We start from the raw sequence: 20,104 nt of genomic DNA, 5'->3' as shown, positions 1-20,104 counted from the left end.
AGAGCAATGGGGACCACGAGGGGCCATGGGGCAGAGGTGGTGGGACCCCTCCAACCTCTCCGTGTGTCTCTCCAGACACATGGGAAGCTCAAACTTAGGACGAGACAGACATTTCTATGCGGTTCACCTACAAAATCATTTGAGCCAGGCAAGGAAATCACCATCCGACCCTGGATCTGTCCTGAACTGCACACTCCAACATGCCACGGATGGGGAACTTTTCTAGATCAGCTCGTTGGCTGGTGTGGGAGCGATGAGGTATAATTCAGAGCTTAAATCCCAAATGTGGAGGAATCATTCACTGCCACAAAAGCAAGAGAGCTTGTGCATTTCTACAAATCTATTTAACTACCAGTAAAATGTTCTTATCACGAAAGTAACTGGACGCAAGTAATCAAATTAAGGTAACTAAGATAACGAGTCCCCCGGTAACTAAACTGTGGGTTTAGATCTGCTTACTGGATATGTTTAAATATATTATTAAAGCTTTCATTTAAATTTATAGACTCAAAGCCAAAAGCTAATGAACGACAAGTTCAGAACCTGCAACGAAAGGCACAGACAGACGCGTCCTTGCGTGTATCCCCCAAACGTTTCAGGGTGTTACTGCCGCCGGCTGCTCCGTGCCACTCCGCAGGCGGAGGTTACTGCTCCCCAGCACAGGGCTTCGGCCACACACCAGGCAGGTTGAGCCCCGCAGTGCTCTCGCAACACCGGCAGCACGGCGCGAGGTGACATGAGGTGACATAAGGTGACCCCCATCCATGACGTAACCCAATGCAAAGATCATGTTTAACGAGGTGGCTGAATTGTACCGAGCCAGAAGGACGATCAAATCATGCCCGCTACGGACATCTCCCCTTCATCTCCTGATCCTAAATGGACTTGGTCCTAATTACAGCACGGTGGAACCTGCAAGCGCCACGGTCAAGAACCGCGAATGAGAACAGACTGGAAGAGAACTATTGCCATCGCCTGGTATTTAACGGGACTGAAGCCCAACCACGGTCTTCAACCAGCTGCTGCAATAAGCTGCGCTGGCCTTGCATTAGGTGAATGATTTTTCAGTTTTCATAGTATCAGTTTTGGGTGTTTAAAGAATGCCCAAAGAGAACCTGATTTTCAGAAAAACCTCTAGCACCAATCCTCTGAAAGTTAAGACTTTGATGTGTCTCCAATTAGGAACTCGAAACCGCTAATCATTTCTGATAATCCTGGCTAAGACTGGGATTGATCTCCACATAGCAAGCAGGGCAACCAAAGCAGAAAGTGAGATTTTCTTTTTTTTTTTTCCTCCTAGCGCAACGTAACTTTAAATTACTTATTTTAAATTACAAGGAGTGAGTGAGAAGACTTCCAGAACAACAGTCCTGTGCCGTGAAAGCACCTGCTTACCGAGTAATTGCAGCCGAGAGAAACCACAGCTATGTCAGCAGCACACCAGCGGCCCACAACCCCAGCACACAACCTCCGAGACGCACGCAGGAATCTCGCCCTGCTTTCTGCACGGGTATTCCGGCAAAGCAAATCCTCCATCCTCCCTAAGAGCAGAAACGAGAAGGCGTTATCTGTGGGCACACGAGGATAACCTGGTGCTGCGGGTACGTCACCGTCGGACACTGATCCAGCAGAACAGACTGACTCTAACAGCAAAAATGTTTTGTTCGTCTCACTCCCCCGCCCCACGCCACCTCTCAATACGGTCACGAAGATTTCATATGCACTACAGACATATCACAGTTAAAAATAATAAAGTATTTTTTTAAAAAGACTGAACTCCGGCGAGGATGCCTTTGCTCATAACAACAGATCTGTGTGAGGTACTTTTTCATACTCACAAGGTAAAGTCCCTCGTTATGCACAAGTGAGAATATATCTGAAAATAAGCTATTTGGCTACCTATGTGTCAAGCTTCATGCTTTTATTCCAAAGTGAATGATTTTCCAGCTTAGGTCTTGGACTAATGAAATAAGCGGCGTTTACCATTTGACAGGTGGGTTTCAGCACGGAGTTACACACAAAAGCGGGCCCAGCTCTGTATCTACACCGCGGGGGCAGAGGAGGAGCGCTGCAGCGCCGGTGGCGGCCACCTGCTGTCCCCAGCCCGCGCCTGCTTCTGCGAGTGGCCCAACACCTACACCCCTGTGACCTACGTGCACGAGTCCCGTCTGGGAACAGGCTGGAAGCAGAGGCCAGCACGGCTCCGGGCAGAGCTGTGTCTGACACCGAGCCTTTCCGGAGGGAGGTCCTTCGGCCGAGGCAGAAGAGCCCGCGGTGTCCCAGAGTCAAGTACACACACCTTCAACGGACCGTGCTCCCAGGCAGGGTGAAGCGCAGTCCGTTTCTCCGCACTGTTGGACTCTTACCGTCCCCGGGCAGAGGTACGTGTCCCCCCCACCCAAACGTCTCCATGCCCGACTACCTGGGGAGAAAGAGCAGGAGTCCTGCGCTGGGGCCGTTTCGCTCTCCAATGATGTCAACTAGGTACAAAGTGCAAAAGTGTTGCTGTTCCTGCATCCATTAAAAACTTTAAAAACAGAACAAAACAAACAGAAAAGGGTTTCCATAATAATTTGAAAATACATTAGTCTCCAAAAAGCCAGCGAACACCTGATAACCTGTTTGTGCCATATCTGCTCTCGCTCCTGCGCGGCAGCAGTCCAGCGGATCCCGCTCCTCGCAGCTGGCAAACCCCACGCTCCCTTCTCTGCACACTCTCCAGCCGACGGAGGACGGCATCCGGGAAGCGGAGTTGTGACGGCTCGGGCAGAAGAGACCGATTGCTAACGGGCCCGCGATGCTGCGCTGAACTGCCTCGTCTCCAGAGGAGAGAGCAGTGAGCAGTTCACCGGAGCGCGGAGACCTCCCGCTCCTCCCGACAGTTCAGCACGGCAGCTGCTGGGCCTCTGGCGTGGGACAAGGTCAACGACTTCCCTCCCACCCCACAAAAATGTAAAATAAAATCCCTCCCTGCTTCATCCCATTTAAAGTGTTTGCATCTTTTCCTCCTATGAAATGTTTCTGATAAGGCTTTATTGCTATACAAAAGCGGTGCAAATGCTGCCCAAAGACAGCTCCATCAGGAACTTTGGTCACACGACTGCGGGACTCCTGTGCACTGTCCAAGTCCCAGCGTTAGACCTGCTACCTTTCTGAAGAGAAGCTGAATACTGTGTGCAATAACACTAAGAAAATAGGACTGAACCCCAAATACAAAACAAAAACGAGGGAGAGAGGGGAAAGGGGACAAGGAACTAAAATTAGGCAGAAGGCTTGCTTGGGAAGAGCCCCATCATTCCTGTGATGACTAACTGATCAATGCTACATTTAGACAATGCAAGTGTCTTTCAGAACAGATTGTTGGTGCTGAAACTGCGTGTCTGGTCCTGAATGCCAGCTCTCTCATCAATGCAGCATTTATTAAAAAATAAAATTAAATGAAAAAAAAAAAAATTGACAAATTGCATCACCAGGTAGCAGCCTGGCCTGGATCACACACGTCCCATTGCATCTGTTTCATCAAGCGGGGCCATTTAATGTGGCTTCAGCACAGGGCAAGACTTCTTCTTTCCTAAAGAGAAACCCAAAGAGCAGTATTAGAGAAACAGAACTACGGGAACACACTCGCTCCTACAGCTGACTTTCATCCCGGTTGGAAGCTTTCCTCTTCGGCAGTATCTGAGCCATCCTTCCTCTGGTTTTGTTTCTTCTGCCTGCTAAAGTATTATTGGCTTCCTAACGAGAACCTCCTCCGAGTCCTTTGCAAAATACTACGTTCAGAAATCAAAACAGAAACCGAGACGTCAGCTTTGACCACCCATTACACGACATGGATTAAATTTGTTGAACCAGAAGTTTGGAACATGACCGCCATGGTCCTGAGTCCACCAGAAGGCTCCGACCTGACCAGCTCCACCTCCTGCCAGGCACCTCCAGCATCAGAAGGGAGCTGGATTTAGGTCTTCGCCGTAGCTCTGCTACACGCACGCCGTGACGGGCCTCGCGCCTTCCTGATCCAGACCTGCTGGCTTGACTAGTCCCTAGTCAAAGAAATTCCCACAGGACGGCCTGCATGTCCGGCTTCAGCTAAGGACCACCATCCGAGGCTCACTCTACCGGCAAGCTTGCCGCGCAGGACTGGCCACCCCAGAGAGGCTGGCTCAGCTCCAGAAGAGCAGAAGCACCTCGTCACGGATGCGCATCTCCCCGGCCAACAGCAGGAGCCAGAGCAAAGCTGTGGAGCTGACAGCACTAGATACGCAGAAGGATTGTTTCCGTATTTAAAAAGGCCTAAACTGTCACATTCACAAAAAATTATCAATTCTCCTTGAGATTACTTCCAGTTCCAGTTATCAAAACTCATTCCCACCTTTCCTCATCACATTTTAACCGTAAACATCTATGCATTCACCTGACCACACAAACCCAGGCTATCTGAGGATCTGTTACACTTGAGTAAAATGAAAATCCATTATCTTAATAAAACAGATGATCTGGCAGCAGTTCTGGGAAACTGAAAGGTATGTGCAATACACTGCAGTCGGAGCTCTACGCTACCTGCAGGATACTGCCTCCGGGACGCTCCAGAGGCACGGCTCGTCTAGCTCTGACCGTACACTGGAGGTGGAATAACCCCATCCCGTGACACAGTAAAACCCAATTCTCTGTCACAGGCTGGTAAAGGAGATTTTTCACCGTCTCACCTGTCTTTTGTGGCCGTTTCCGTGACAGCTGTGACAGCGGCGGTGTTCTGGTGCTCCTCTGAGTGCTGGGCCACGTTGTTCAGGGGTTTGGATGCTTTTGTCGTTCCGATGTCAGTGATGGCCAGCTTATCAATTACCATGCAGTCTGCATCACTGTGTGGGGAGAATTCAAGTTCACGTTAAGACGTCGATTAATGGGGCTTATATTCCAATAGAGAAAGAAATATTCCTCCTCCTCTCCTAGCACAGGCCACAAAAATCTCATAAAGAAATGCAAGCTGCAAATAAACGGGAATTAAAAAGCAGCGTAGGCATCCTGGAGGCTACGTTTCCTAAAAATCAACAAGACACCAAGTACGCACAAGAATGATAGCTCAAGAAAGACATTCCCATTTCCTGCAGCAAAATCCGGCCTAAGACCCCCCCGCGTATCCCCACTGCCTGCGAACCGGACGTTTTCCCAGCCTGTGGATGAACACAGAGAACCTCCAGCAGAAGGATGCAAGCATGATGTACAATCAAGCCAAGACTTTGCAAGTTCAGAGGCTCCAGAAAGCCAAATTCACCACTGGGAGCAACGACCCAAAAGCCGACCGCGTGCCTGGGCAGGACCACGGACCATCCCGGGCGGGAAGGGACCTCAGGAGACCCTCTGGTGGGACAGCAGCCGAGGAGGGAGCCCGCCTCTCCTGGAACTGCCCTCCCTCACCCAACTCCGCCGAGCAGATTCCAAGCCCTTAAGCTGCCCGTCTTGGCAAAGCGTTCCTGGTGTAATGCAGGCACCTGCGCTGCTCTGCTCTACTGATTTGCCCCAAGTGGCCCCTGGTACTTCTGTGCGCTCCTAGAAAAGGCTTAAATTTAAGTACAGAACCTAAAATCCCGAGGAAGATAAAAAAGTTGACTGGACGTTCCTGAGTGGCATCTTCAGAAGCCAAAGGCGGATGAATTAACTCGCTTTCAGTAACACATCAGACGACAGATTCCCACGCCTGAGGCATAACATTTCCAATGACGTCTCCCTACAACAAAACAGAAGCTCAAATCCTGAAAAAAGAAAAAAGCTTCTAGCGTAAAACCTCCAAATCTTCTACATTTCTATTAAAACGACTCGTATTTCTAATTGGAGAAGTGATTTCTGTGAACGTCTCCTAATTTTTGCCTTCCAAGGCAGAGGACAGGCTTGGACGTGGAAGATCTTCCTCACACTTTTAACCCAGTCCCAGTTTCAAGAATGATTTCTCCTTCTTTCAGAGAGCAAGCCTACAAAAACAGAAGGAAAGCTCAGCAGATGACTGAGCTGGAATCCTGTCACGAGCAGCCGGGAGAGTTTATAACGCACACGTATAATCGGTCTGGTAATTAAGACACGTGACAGAGATTTTGAGATCAAGGTTCTATTTCTGCAGCTACTTTTCTGTGTGCTCTTGGAAAAAATACATAAAAAATGAGGGATAATGAGATCAAAACATTTATCTTCCTAAAGGGCTAACAGGCTCTTCAAAAGAAATACCGCAAGTACAAAAATATACCTTAGAGAATCTGCAGGGGATGGATGAGACAGCAGAGGATTGAACTGAGCTGCCAGAAATGTCATTTTCTAATGACTTCCCGCACAAGAAACTGGAGCTCACGAGATGTGAATTGCTCAAGGATAAACTTCTTAAACTCAATCACTAAAATTTCCATGACACAAGGATTCCGATGTTATGAAGTCCTGAGGTTACCTCACCGCACCGGGGCACAGAAATTTATCTCCCGTCAAGAGGCTCGGGAAGAGCAGCGCTGGACACGCGAACCTCTGCAGAAGGACACTTACGGGGCAAAACACAACAAGGAGTTTGTGTGGAACCACGCAGGAGGGTTAATAACAATATCTAATTCTAGCCTAGAATAAATATTTTGCATTACTATTCCTCTGGTCAGCTTATTTTTAGCAGCCAGCTGTGTCCCTGAAGCGCCCTGCTGCCAGCACCCTCCATCGAACGGTCCATGTCCACGTCACCACCAAACCCCGCGCGGGCTGAGGGCCGGGACAGAGGGAATGTTACCTGCAAAGGTACGGCTGCCCCCTCATCGCGCTGGGTAAGGCAGGCTGAGGAAGGGAGTTATGAGCAACAGCATCTGCATCTACTGTAGAGAGCAGCCCTGAGGAGAAGGACTTGGGGGTGCTGGTGGAAGAGAAGCTCAACATGAGCCAGCAATGTGCACCTGCAGCCCAGAACCCCCCCGCAGCCTGGGCTGCATCCCCAGCAGCGTGGGCAGGGGGGCGAGGGGGGGATTCTGCCCCTCTGCTCCGCTCGGGGAGACCCCCCTGCAGTGCTGCCTCCAGCGCTGGGGCCTCGGCACAGGAGAGACACGGAGCTGTTGGAGCGGGGCCAGAGGAGGCCCCGGAGATGCTGGGAGGGCTGGAGCCCCTCTGCTGTGGGGACAGGCTGAGAGAGCTGGGGGGGTTCAGCCTGGAGAAGAGAAGGCGCCGGGGAGACCTTCCAGCCCCTTCCAGTCCCTAAAGGGGCTCCAGGAAAGCTGGGGAGGGACTCTGGCTCAGGGAGGGGAGCCACGGGACGAGGGGGAAGGGTTTTACACTGGAAGAGGGAGACTGGGATGAGATATTGGGAAGAAATCCTTTGCTGTGAGGGGGGTGAGCCCCTGGGCCAGGGTGCCCAGAGAAGCTGTGGCTGCCCCATCCCTGGAGGGGTTCAAGGCCAGGTTGGACGGGGCTTGGAGCAACCTGGGCTGGTGGGAGGTGTCCCTGCCCAGGGCAGGGGGTGGCACTGGGTGGCCTTTAAGGTCCCTTCAACCCAAACCCTTCTGGGATTCTGTGATTCTACTGTAGGCTCCTCTTAGTTAAGCTCTGCAAACAGATCTCTCCTACTTCCCACTCCAGAAAGAATTAGGAATTTTTAAGCTCTAATTGAAAGCCACTCGTACAAACGTTCCCACAGTAAGCATATGTCTGTCCAGAACCGTCCCTGTTTTCACAGTGGACAAGCACTCAGCACAAACAACTTGCCAATGCCACCTACAGCCATGCCCCTGGGCTTTCCACCACGAGAGCCAGGACAATGTCCCTTTATGTTCACCAAGTCCAACGTCGTAGCCAAATTCTGCAGCTTAACCACCAAGTTTGTAAATACTACTGCAGAGGTCACTTGTGACAGAGGCTCCTCTCTTTCTACAAGCACTGCAACACTTCGGAGGTACCTAACCACCCCCAGTGCGTAAGCTGAATGGCCAAACTCTTTGGTCTGATCAGAAAATAAGACTAGAAAATATGACCTGCTTCAATAGGTCCAGCTGTCTCCACCTCTAGAAGGTTAAAACAGAGTTTGCAGAGAATAAGCTGGAGGTGTCTCCTCCCAACTGCTGGCTGGTGGCTTCGGGACAGCCCTGGCAGAGTCTGGTGGTGTTCTCCTCGCCTGGATGCTCGGTGAGTATCGGGCTTCGCAGAGCTGATCAAGTTCGCTTCACTGTAGGCACAACGCAAGTTGAGTCTCTACTTGACCTTCATGCAAGAGAGGTTCTGCAGGGCAACTTTAAGAAGATGATCTTGGGGTCTACCGAAGCTTTGTGGCAGCAGCAGACTGCTGCCCCATGTCTTGCAAAGCAAAGAAAGCCGGGAATTAACCAGCTGGGAATCTCCAGGAGGGGTAAATAGCTGTGTGCCGTTACAGACACCAGCAGGGAACACCTCCTGCCGCAGCCGCCTGCAGAACATGGAATTTGGTGAGTTTTGGCCATAGTCACTTGAGGGTGATGAACAGAGGAACACCCTCCAGCGACCCCTCTCACAGACTGCTCTGAAGCACAGCCGGGGATGGTGAAGATGGTGAAAGGGAACCAAGTCAGTCACCCTCGCTTACTCTTCCCTGACGTATTTCCTATCTTAAACGGCAGCTACGGTTTGGCTTTGAGGGCAGCAAGCTCCTTGAGGCAGGTACGACCCCGTCTCCCCTGGGTGGTGCGCACTGCCAAGCACTGGGATTTCACACAGAATAATTATGTGATAAATCACAATAATAATTTTAAGCTAAGAAGTATTTAAAATACTACTGCTTCAAAAGCTGTTATTTTATGTTAACTGATGCGTACGTGTATTAGACGAGGAAGGCTGACGAAACACTTCTGGCCAAAGTCGCCGGTGTCTGTGCAAAACACCTGCAGACACAAACGCCGCCTGGGCAGCGGGAGAGATGCACAGGTTTTCCCTTTACACCAGCAATCAGGGGAGAAGGTGGTCAGGGGATGTATCACCTCGGGGTTCAAGAAGGCTTCCAGCGACCCGTCCCAACCGCGCACACACGCGTTAGACACGGGAGCTGAGAACAGGAACTCCGGCTGTCCCAGATGGATGTCAACTACGTCAACTTCTTAGAGAACAACCTGCCACGAAGACAGCACGGAGTTCTCAGCTTTTACATCAGAAATATTCTATACCCTCATGGAGGTGCTACAAAGTGGTGGTTCTTTCTTTTTCACTCTAATGCCCAAACCCTGCAAATGCAAAGCTTCCTGACGCTAACAATGCAACTGGTTTCCTTGAAGTGCAATTTCTTCTCAGAAAAACAGGATTCAATAAAGTTCACATTTCGTAATTACTGAAGTTGTCATAAGACCATTCTGTATCAAAACTGATACCCAGTTAAAATAAAGTGATATGCTGTTCTATTTATAAAGGCGAACACGTCAGGAGCTTGCTTAACTTAAGCTAACAACTCCATTCTTCCCGTAGATTTCCATCAGCTTCACAGAGCAAATACTTTAGATTGCAATTTTTTTGAACACCTCTCTTGCCCAATTTCACCACAAACGTCTTTTTAACACCTGTTCTCACAGACTACTGCAGAACACACCGCGCTCTCCCTCTGCCTTCCCACTGCTCCGTTCACTGAGAGCCTCTCGCATCCCGCGGGCAAGCGGAGCTCTGGCAGCTTTGCCGGTGGGTCAATAAGCCAAAGTGCCCCCAAATCGTAGCGCCGGATGGAAACCCATGTGCTATGGCACCTACTGCAGCTCCTTCCGAGGCCACGTGCAGTGTTGATCTACAGCTCATTGCCAAAGGGTCTACAAAATTCAGGCTGTAGACCCAGTGATACAAGAGCTTCAGTTATTTTGGGAAAGAAGGTTTTGATACGGAATGAAACAGCCCTGGAGTTCAAGTCTACCCACCTCTGAAGCTCACTACCGTGGCTCCGGGGATACACTCTAGATATCCTCTAGTCTCTTTGGCAAACAATTAGTGTCACAGACAACAAAACATGGTGAAGACACACTCGGAGAAACAGCAGGACTATCAACAAAGCAGCGAGAGGTGCATAAAAAGCAATCGTAAGCACAAGTCTCATGCCAAGTCCACAAGCAGGTCCTTAAAACCCAGGCTCTGCAAGGAGCAGCCGCAAGACGAAGCAGGAGATGCAAGGGCAGCCAGGCGACGCGCATGCTGAGCACACGGGAACGGTACTTGTCGGCCGTTAACTGAAGTCACAGGACACGGGAGGTCTGCCTTCCACATTTACATGCAATCTTCCATGAAAAAGGCCAACGCTTCTGTCAGCTCAGAAGATCCCATCTACACCAATTATTGCACTAAGTGCTCATCTTTGAGTGGAAAAGGCTTTTTTTTGTGAAATGGGACCTCAGATGAGTCACTTTAATGCTTCTTTCTGAGTCAATGCACCGATATGCAGCCAAATGTTACCGAAACGGGGGCGCCATGCTGCATGCCCCGTTCCCCACAGCATGCTCGTCTCCCCGTATCAGTCCAAAGCCCCCGGCAGCAGGAGCTGCGGGCAGGACACCCTCCCTCGGCTCTGCCCCGCACCCCCCGCGTGCAGCCCCGAACCCCCGCGTCAGGCAGGACCAACGCTCGGCAGGCACAGGAAAGAAAAACGTATCCCACACTGGGAGAGCCCAAAACATCCACTGTGACAAGGTCCCTCCGCTCCGCTCCATCCGGAGGGTGATTCTCCCCGCTGCCCCCCAGCCCCAGGAACCACTGCCAGCTGCTATTTCTGAGCTATTTCAGCAATTTAGGGGCGCCACTGCTGTTAGAACAAAAGTTTAGTACTTTCACCCCCGAATCGTGCTTATCAGAAACAAGAGGAGACTTTTGCGGTGATTTCCCAGCAGCTGTAACGCAGGAGCTGCAGAAATCACTCGTCTTCTCTCATTTTCACCTCCTTCTACGGAAAGGGGGGTGTGTGTATGGTTGGACTCGAGGATCTCAAAGGTCCCTTCCAACCATGAAGATTCTATGATTCTACGGTTCTATAACCGCTGCAGCACCCCCAGCGTCTCCTCCGGAGCCGAGGAGGGCGCTAAGCGAGAGTGGGCATCGCACAGGCACAGCAGAGAGAGGTTCGTGTTTCGCAGACAGCGAGCACTACTCCTCGGATGGACTCCAGCCCGCCCTCTAAATTCTCCTTCTCAGCAGCTTATCCAAGCCAGTCGGGAGAGGAGGCACTAGGGAGAAGGGGACAGTAAATGTAGTCAACTAGTCAAAAAAAAAAAAAAAGAAAGAAAAGAAAAAAAGAAAAAAAAAAAGAAAATATTAAAGGGGAAAAAAGCATTTCAGGTCAAGTTAATAAACTGAAAGAGAAACTGAAAGTTACAAACATCCCTACCCCACCGTCACCACCCACAGCAAAAGCTGGATTTTAAAATTTTTTTTCTTTTTTTTTTTTCTTTTAAAGTGCAGCTTATCGTTTAAGGAGCTGCTTAGAAACCCCACCTGAACAACTCGGCAGTGAAACACCTCAGACAGCTTTTGAAAACCATAAAGCAGAAATGCAAAAGCGGGGGTTAACAGCACACAGTTAAAAATCAAGCACACAGACAGGGAAACGGGAGTCGTTTCCCACAAAAAGCAGCGCTCCATCGCACGGGTTTGTTCTGCTCTCCCTCCTCACTGCACGTCTCGTGGCTCTTCGCTCCGCCGGCACCGGGAGCCCCGGCTCTCCCACTGCTCCCACCACCCCAAAACCCCGCAGCCCCAGCCCGGCACGGGCCGCACCCGCCATCACTCACCAACAGCCCCAATATTACTACATTTTTCTGGCAAAAAGTACAGCCTGGCGGCACGTACCCCCAGATAAATCGATACGTACTCGCCTGCTTGTGAAAGAGGCAGAAAACTTTCAAAAGTTTGTTAAAACGGTATTGTTACTTATTAAAATAGCAAGTTAAATAAGCACATGTTGTAATTACAACTATTTTAAAATACCGCACGGCTTACAGTTCTGCAAGCCCGACGCTGCGGCTGCAGGTACGTGCCGAGCGGCATCTCCCGCACCTCCCGCTCCGAGGGGCCCGTGCCCGTCGCCAGCGCTCCTCACGCGCCTGCTGTCACACCCCCTCTGCAAACCAGGCAGCTGCGAGACGTGCTGACGACAGCGAATTTCGCTTTTTGCCTCTGGTCTCATCCCAAAATTACAGCTAAGTCTTGCTAGCTTGCCCAGCGACCGGGAAAATTCAGGGAAATGGATGAACTCGGGAAGGGAATTAGTAAAGCACCACCATTTAAAACAGAAAGAAAACACTGGGGGAAAAAAGAAGTATTTTGTAAAACAAAGAAACAAACAAAAAAAAAAGCCTTTGGAAAACACATCAACCATCATTTTATGGCGTATTACAGCAAACCAGTAAAATGCGTGTTAGTGCTGTTGGGAGAAAGTCTGGGGAGACCTGAGACGCCCCGGCACCGCAGCAATCCCAGCAGCGCGTGCGTCAGCCAGCAGGGCTTTCCCTCGCTCATCCCGACCACAGCGCGAACTTCCCTTTTAAATTAACGAAAAATGTCCTATTTGCAGAAAGAGCTCACAAACAGCTGGAATGGCAGAAGCTCAAGGCCACGAGTCATGAAACCCCTGAACGCCGTATTTGCTTTTTAACGGCTCGTCAGCGCTGACGGGGCGCATACTTTCACAAAGGACGATACGCAACCCCAGATCCAGGTTTTCGAAATATAATTTCTGGCACGTGTTTTAACTGGTTGTGAAAAGATGAGCTCTCCCAGTCCAACAGTCCAGCAGCTCTTTTTCCAGCCCAGTATGAAGTGACTAACGGGAGGAACCGGGTGTCAGGTGGATGTTTGGAACCCTGCGAAGGCGGCCGTCATACATACCCTCTGACTGCAGCTCTAAACACTCTGAGCAATACCCACAGCAGAGAGGCAGAAACAGAGAGAAAGCAAAGAAAGGGAGAAAAAGAAAACAGTAAAGATTGCTGAAAAAACCAGACAAAAGAGTTAACTTTGCAGCCGTATCCTCAAGGGTCGTTCCTGCCGGGAGGAGAGGCAGGAACAATTAAAAGCTATTGCAAATAGTACAATCACTGAACACGGCATTTTCCACAGAAAATTCAGATCGATACACAAAAAAGCAGAAGATTCAATACACCGTAAAAAAGCGTCTTTCTCAAGCCTGCCACACACGTTCTGAACTTATCAAAGCATGAGTCTGGCAATACTGGAAGCTCTTTAGCCAGCCAACTTCTGCAAAACTACTTATTTTTTCACAAGAAACTATGATATGAATTAGATACGGGAAAGAAAGTTAGCTAAAAACATCTGAAGTAGAGAAGTTACCTAAATACACCCGAAACACTTTCTTTGTGTATGATGTTTAAACTACTACTAAGAGTATCGGCCGCCTTGAGCAGAACTGCCGCGAGGGACATCCTACGAAGCCTGGCGAGGCCAAATGATTAACTTCCCGGAGTTTGAATTCTGGGGCGGTACGAGCAGGAGAGAAGCATCGGCTGGTAAGATGATGACCATGGAGGGTACTGGAGGCGTGCACTGGAGCATCTGGAGCTCCCATGGCCCTAGTGATGGCAGAACGTAGAGAGTCCTGCGGAGCTCCAAGGAGCACTGACGATCTCCCCAGGAGAATCCGCATTGCGGGGAGGGAGGAAAAGGAGCGGGAAGACCCATTTCTACAGAAACAGGTGCGTGGGGTGGGACAAATTTAGCACTTCTGGGGACGCGCTTGTGGAAAAGTCATCAAGAATCACATCCTCAAGCTGAGAAATTCTTACACTGTTCGTACAGTTCACTTCCTTGGAATCATTAAGGACCACGGTAAGAAGCTAATATACTCACTACTGGCCGTTGGAGTTCAACTGCGTCTGCCCCGGCAGAAGGCAGACTGGTCTGGGGGCTCTGAGGATACTGGGAAGTCTCCATTATCGCCACTGGTCAAGATGGCAGTTGCCACACTGGGAGCAATCTGTCCACTGAAAGGATCTGGAGCAGCTGGAAGCACCATCTATGGAACAGGTTTCTGTCTGCCCACAGCTTCTATTTTGATTTTTGGCTACACTTACAGTGTGGAAAGCTACAGACACCTTTAAAGTGGAGACTGTGGTTGTTCAAGTATTTACTTTCTTTGCCAAAATGGCATTAGTTTTGTAGAACTGCACTCATGTAAAACCAAGCAGGTTCTGGAAGCCTTGTCCTTATTGAAAGTGCTCGAGACACATACACTTATTTAGGGAGAAAAAACACATTCAAAATTACACTGCCTGAAACAGCAGCATAGCCCACAACTTCTCTCCAGCCAAATCAGAAAAATAAATAAAATTCCCTACCTGCTAGGAAATAAATGGAAGAAATAAGAACATGCCAAGTAAGATTTACCCTGCTCCTGTGCACCGAGGCAGTCACACGTGTAAGACTTACTCTGCTCACAGCCAGCACGCGTTCAGCGAGGAACAACATCTGGAGCGCAGAGTTTGTTTTAGATACACATGCCAATGGATTTAATTAGATGTAATTCAAGTGCAGCGAAAACTGGAAAAGGAGATGCTGCTTTTAGCACAGCAGGCAGCGTTGTGATTTTCCCCATCTTCCGCTTGCCGGGAAGGCAGTCTGCCTGGCCACGCCAGCCCTACGCACGCAAACCAGCTCCACTTATCAAAACTGCTCCTCAGGTGCAATCGCTGCAGGCAAAGGAATCTCGGGCATCTCACTCGTGTCAAGTATGAAGAGCAAAGGCCACCCGAGGTGGACATCAAAAATAAAAGCCAGTCACGTTATTAAAACCTCAATTCAGAGTCTCCTAACCAAATGCACCCTTGGTTGGCTTCCTCCCGTAATTTTACCTAGTTCTGGAATCCCACTTGTTTTCCGAGCCACCGCTTCGTACCTCCCAGGAGCTATTTGCTGGAGCGGGTACACACGCCACGCAGCTCACGTTGACCATCTGACCATCCAAAAAAGTCACATAACCACAACATCATACAAAGTAAATACCTGTTCCTGAGTCAGATGCATAAAATACAGGGACTCCAGCTAGTTAAATCATACCCTACATAAGGAATATGAGGAAAAAACCCAAACATCTTAAAATTGGGTAATATTTCTGGATGCAAAGTGAACCAGACGCTTACTGTTTTGAGAAGCAGCGCCTCCTCTCAAATGCTCAGAGTAGGCTAGATTCGAGCGCGTGCAATTCCAAGCAAATTGATGCCCAAAAGCTAAGAAATCTCAGGATCTGCTCTATCTTTTTCTGGCATTTTTCATTTTTTTTTTTACCCCTTATTGTCCGTAACATATTATTATGACAATGAGGGGTAAATAAAGGCTCGAGAGACTGACACCTTGCCCCTGTGAGACCGCAGAGTGATTCCCTGCCGGACTGGCACTCGCCACCGGCTGAGGCTTTGCTCGACTCTTCTGCGGGATCCGAGCGGGGTCCCCGCCAGGAGCCCTGGCCCCGATCTCCTGCGCAGACAGACGGACAGACGGGTGATGCTGCTGTGGTGCGGCTCAGTGGCTAAAATGAGCCGCAAACGTTTCTTAAAATAAACCCATTATCAATATCTTCTGAAAACAACCCCCCCCCGACAAGAAAGCTGTTAGACATCCTCGGACAGGACACTTGGAACCATGGTGTCTAAAAGGGAGAAGAAACACGTCAGCCCCGGCCACACACGGGGCAGAGCCAGACCCTGGCCCGAGGAGGTTTCTCTCGCACCTGGTGAAAACAGCCTTCTCGTTTTTAGCATCCACGGTCAGCTTGATGGTCTCCTGGCCCGAGCCTGTGCTGATGGTTTCCGTGACGGTATCAGCTTTCTCCTCCTCCTCCTCGCTGTCGGAGCCTCCGGAGGAGCTGCTGTCTGAGGCCACCAGCGGCGCTTTCCTCGTGACACAGACGTTCCAAACACAGGGAGAGGCAGTGCTGACTGAGAGAAAGAAATAAATTCACATTACAAAACGAACAAAACCACAGGAACAACTCCCCGGGTACGACCTGAGTAAGTGCGGTGGTTTAAAACGGAGCGTTTACAGCTACTGCAGACTTTGAGAGGGTGGTTTCTGGGCAGTTCCCGCACCGAGACAGCATGCAATATTATTTTTGCAAGTAAGAAAGAAACCCCAACCTCACAAATCAGTGTTCTCCACCTGCCACCTCACGTCTGTCTTTAGTACGAACAGCAGGGGAGACTCTTCACTTATTGAACGGCGATGACTCCGAACAGAGGGCTGAGGCAGCCCCTGGGGACCCTGCGACTGTCGCCTGGCTTTGGACACTTGCTGTGGTCCGACCGAAGGAGCTGCACTGGTTGAAGCGTTCACTGGTTTCAATTCCACCAGCACGCCCGGCAAGGAAAGCCTCTCGCCAAAGCGGTGAAGTGCTGCAGTCTCAGAAAGCGTTTTTCTCCCCAGCGCTGGTACCGTGCTCGGAGAGGAGCAGGGCACGACACCAGACTGAAGCTCACCGACTGGCTCGGCGCGATTACCAGCAGTTTAACTTACCCTACACTTTAAACTTCTGGCAAGCAATTTTGTAATCAAGGTTACAGTTAAAATAGGACTTTTGAACAGTTTACAAATTAATCGTCTGTGTGACATCAACACTTATTAACTTAAATTTCATCCTTTTCCTGCCAAATAATATTATCCCAACAAGCATTCAGGACTTCTGAGTTACTGTAGACTGATCCCTGTCCAAAAGAGAGCCTTCAAGCAAGGTAAGGCAGAAGACACTGGAGGGAAGTGCTCCCTAGCAGACTTGGTACACTACGCAAAATTTCTAACAGCTTAAATAATACACGTTTCGTCTTGTAACACTCCCACTTACAGTTCTTGTCCTGACTCTGCTTCGTGCTTCCATCCGAGTCATTGCTTTCTGTGTCGACAGGAGAACTGCACCGCGGGCCTGATTCTGAGCTAAAGCCGGGAGGAAAAAGCCTTGAGAATGAAGTACAGGTACCTTGGTTGTGCTTCCAAATACCCCTGACAGAAAAAATCATTCGGGCTTTTAACTTCTAAAAAATTAATTTACTTATGTCATGCTCCTAGTACAGCAGCGGTGATGGCACATAAAGTATTCCGGTATCGTAAGACATGAACGCTAATACCAGTTAGAAGCACTGGAAGGCAATGGGAAGCGTGAAGCCCTGATCCAGAATACTCTGACAACATTGGAAAATAAAGGGAGTAGCAAGGGCAAGGGAAAGGAAGAAGATTACATTCAATGTACTCCTTCAAATTGCGTTTCAAATTTTGTTTCATTCAAAAGTGAGTAAGAAATTGCAAGAGCGCGTGCCTCTTACCAACAGAAAGGCTGGAAGTCTGTGAACTTGGCCCACCCTTTCTCCTCTGGCGCGGCGTTCTCCGGGGCTGCTGAATCCCACACGCTGGAGCCCACGTCCATGGCAACGCAGGGCGCGGGGGGCTTGGAGCTCACAGGCTCGAACACGGCCGTCCACCCCGCGCCTGGGGACGCAACAGACGGGAATCCCTGTCAGTCCTCCGCATCTCCCGACATCCCAAAAACATTCCAAAGTCACCCCAGAAAACCAGAAGGACCATGCAGCGACACTCCTTCGAAATCTCCAGGACACCGCCTGTCTCACGGCTAATACACCATCAGCTTGAAAATCCCCCTCCTGATAAACGTTAGTGTCACCCACCGGAGAGAGAGAAGCACCAATTAAGAAAAACGACATTATGAATGTCTTCATTCTTTGAGCCGGCGATTTTCAGCTGAACCCTAAGTGCTTTCGTTTCCTGTCAGAAGCCAAGCGGCACGGCTTCCGACCATTTCAATCACTAATTGTTTAATTTTGCAATTACAAGTAAGGAATTAATATATGCATTAAAATGCTTAAGATCAGAGAAGTGATCTTGAGCGAAACTAAGAACGTGGTTTGTTTCTTACGGTCCCAGTCTACCCCTTATCCGTTAGAACATACTTCCATTCCTACAAATCACAGATTTTTTAAAAAGCGTTTCTCGTTGCGTTTTCTCAAGGAAGAGAAAGGATTGCTGCAACAAAACCCAGGGCAGCAGCGATGCAGCAAGTCTACACTCGCTCAAAGACTGAACCAAAACTCGACCCAAAGCCTCCGGAAGGGTAACTAAACTGGCGGCCACTAGCCCCAGCTGCCATTCGTGCTGTTTATACTGGCTCTTCCTCATCAGAATTGGAAATATCTGACACTACCAAAGGGGTGTAGGGAGCTGCTCGCTGCAATAAACGTGCGTTATGCTCACAGCTGCAATACAAAGACGTGACCTAGAAAAAGAGTCATTTTAGAACTGAAAACGCTTGCGCCAAAGGAAACATGAACGTTTGGGAAAACATTTTTGTCCCTTTATTTCAGTTGACTGAGTTTGTTCTGCTGCCAACACGGTGTCTTGTGAACTTACACAGCGCTATTTGCACCGTGATCTGGGAGAACCACGTCCCTCTACAGTCTCCCTCCAGGCGCTGCGGGAACGGCTTTACAAGAGGCAAACCAAACCCAGAAAGGCAATGAGGCGGAAAAGGCAGATGCAGGGAGTGCGGAGATACTTGGCAAGGGTCTGCACAAAACTCCTATAATAAAAGGGGTTAATGTCACAATCCTCCACTAATGTTTTGTTCATCAGTATCGGTACTACGAGAGCCAGGCGCGTTATCCTACTTGGTTGTCTCAGCGCAGCGGAAGCATCACCCCGCTGTTCGGAAGACGCCGGGCAGGGCTCAATCTCACTAATATTTCAGAGGCAAAAACTGAAACTCACACTTCTCATCCGCACAGGCGGAATTACAGAATAGCCACGGAAACCTGGCATCGTGCAAACTCCTATCCTGCAGAGATGCTACAGATCTCGCTTCCAATGGGATGGTGCTGCTTTAAACTGGTTACCTTCGGAGGAGTCAGAGTCTTTCTGCTCAGAAATGTTATTCTTGGTGGTGTTTGCTGAGGAAGGAGGCGGCTGCTGTTCTGCTTCCTCCTCTTCTTCAGAGTCCACGCTGCCGTCATGATCTCCGTTCTCAAGATCACTTTTTGACGAACTCTCTGAGGTCTGAGACGCTCCAAATCTAAATTGCAGAACTCAGAATCAGGAAAACCCTTAGAGCAGCCAGTTCCCCCCTCACCCGCTGCCTCCCTGCCCCGGGAGGAAGCACAAATCGTGCGCTGACGAGCGATGCCAAAGGCCTTTCACGGGGCTCATTTCCCCAGAAGAGAGAGATCTCAGACAGGCAACAGCAGGCGCGCCAGGTACTGCCCCAAAGCTGCCGAGTGCTCTACTTGTCAAAAGGCATCTGCAGAGCTGTAGTGGGAAATTTGTTGCAGTGACATATTCGGGGCCGGAGGTTTGATCCGAGCAGACAAACCAGCAGCAAACAAGGGGACCACTCGTGTGGTATCAATTCTCTGCACGAGCCAGACAATCGGTTTATTGATGCGAGGCAAATAAACGCTAAGGTCTTGGCCACTTCTCCTGTCTCGTTTGATCCTGCTTTCAGGCTTAGAATTATAGAAGTAACTTTATTTAATAGCTGACTACATCAAAGGGATGACAAATTGGAGGTGACCTGCAATGCCCGGGATGCGCCACAGGAGGTCACTCATTCTCATGCAAAACACCACGTTTCTCCTTTTAACATTTTGAAAAAGAATATTGCCTACTACCCAAAGTCTTACAATTCTTTCAACCTCCTCCTCTCCGAAGATGAGGAAAAGAGGAAGTTCTAAGTGTTTCAAACTAAGGTTTGGGTTTGTTTTTTTTTAACATCTTTGATAACAGGCTCAGGTGCTTCCAACATTTTTGCGTTCCCTCAAATTGGATCTTTGTTTCACATTCAAGATAAACCCTCACCTATTTTTGCAGAAGCGCGACATGCAAAACACTCCATTTTATGCCAGAAAGAAGCCTCACAGCACATAAATAACACACACTTAACTAAAACCTAAAGTTTTGTAGCATGTACAGAAAAAAAAATAGTAAATTGGATCTTTTGTTTTCACCTTACCGTGTTCTTGATTTAACTTGGGTTGCATAGGTTATCTCCTTCTCTTCCCAGATATCTTCTTCCTCCTCGTTATCATCAAATTGTTGGATCCGTTCACTGCAGCAGGCTTCGAAGAGGGAAGCATTGGGCTAAAATAATGTTAAAAAGAAATCA

General features: G+C 49.3%; 1 protein-coding gene across 3 annotated transcripts in view; it reads right to left on the bottom strand.

Moving 5' to 3' along the window:
• Positions 1–3,379: 3,379 nt before the first annotated feature.
• Positions 3,380–20,104, bottom strand: part of PPP6R2 (protein phosphatase 6 regulatory subunit 2) — a 108,028-nt gene continuing 91,303 nt past the window's right edge. For 2 of the 3 annotated variants that reach the window (XM_063323791.1, XM_063323790.1), the window contains 8 exons: positions 19,952–20,079; positions 18,840–19,015; positions 17,259–17,421; positions 16,784–16,872; positions 15,677–15,884; positions 12,823–12,846; positions 4,704–4,856; positions 3,380–3,571 (listed from right to left, as the gene is read on the bottom strand). In XM_063323791.1, coding sequence (XP_063179861.1) covers positions 3,520–3,571; positions 4,704–4,856; positions 12,823–12,846; positions 15,677–15,884; positions 16,784–16,872; positions 17,259–17,421; positions 18,840–19,015; positions 19,952–20,079 — 993 coding nt within the window. In that variant the 3' untranslated portion in view covers positions 3,380–3,519. The remainder of the gene's footprint in view (positions 3,572–4,703; positions 4,857–12,822; positions 12,847–15,676; positions 15,885–16,783; positions 16,873–17,258; positions 17,422–18,839; positions 19,016–19,951; positions 20,080–20,104) is intronic. The other variant, XM_063323792.1, reaches the window with a different exon arrangement.

This window comes from Chroicocephalus ridibundus, chromosome 1 (assembly GCF_963924245.1).
Source record: "Chroicocephalus ridibundus chromosome 1, bChrRid1.1, whole genome shotgun sequence".
NCBI classification, from domain to species: domain Eukaryota; kingdom Metazoa; phylum Chordata; class Aves; order Charadriiformes; family Laridae; genus Chroicocephalus; species Chroicocephalus ridibundus.
This window is presented reverse-complemented; position numbering and strand designations above follow the sequence as displayed.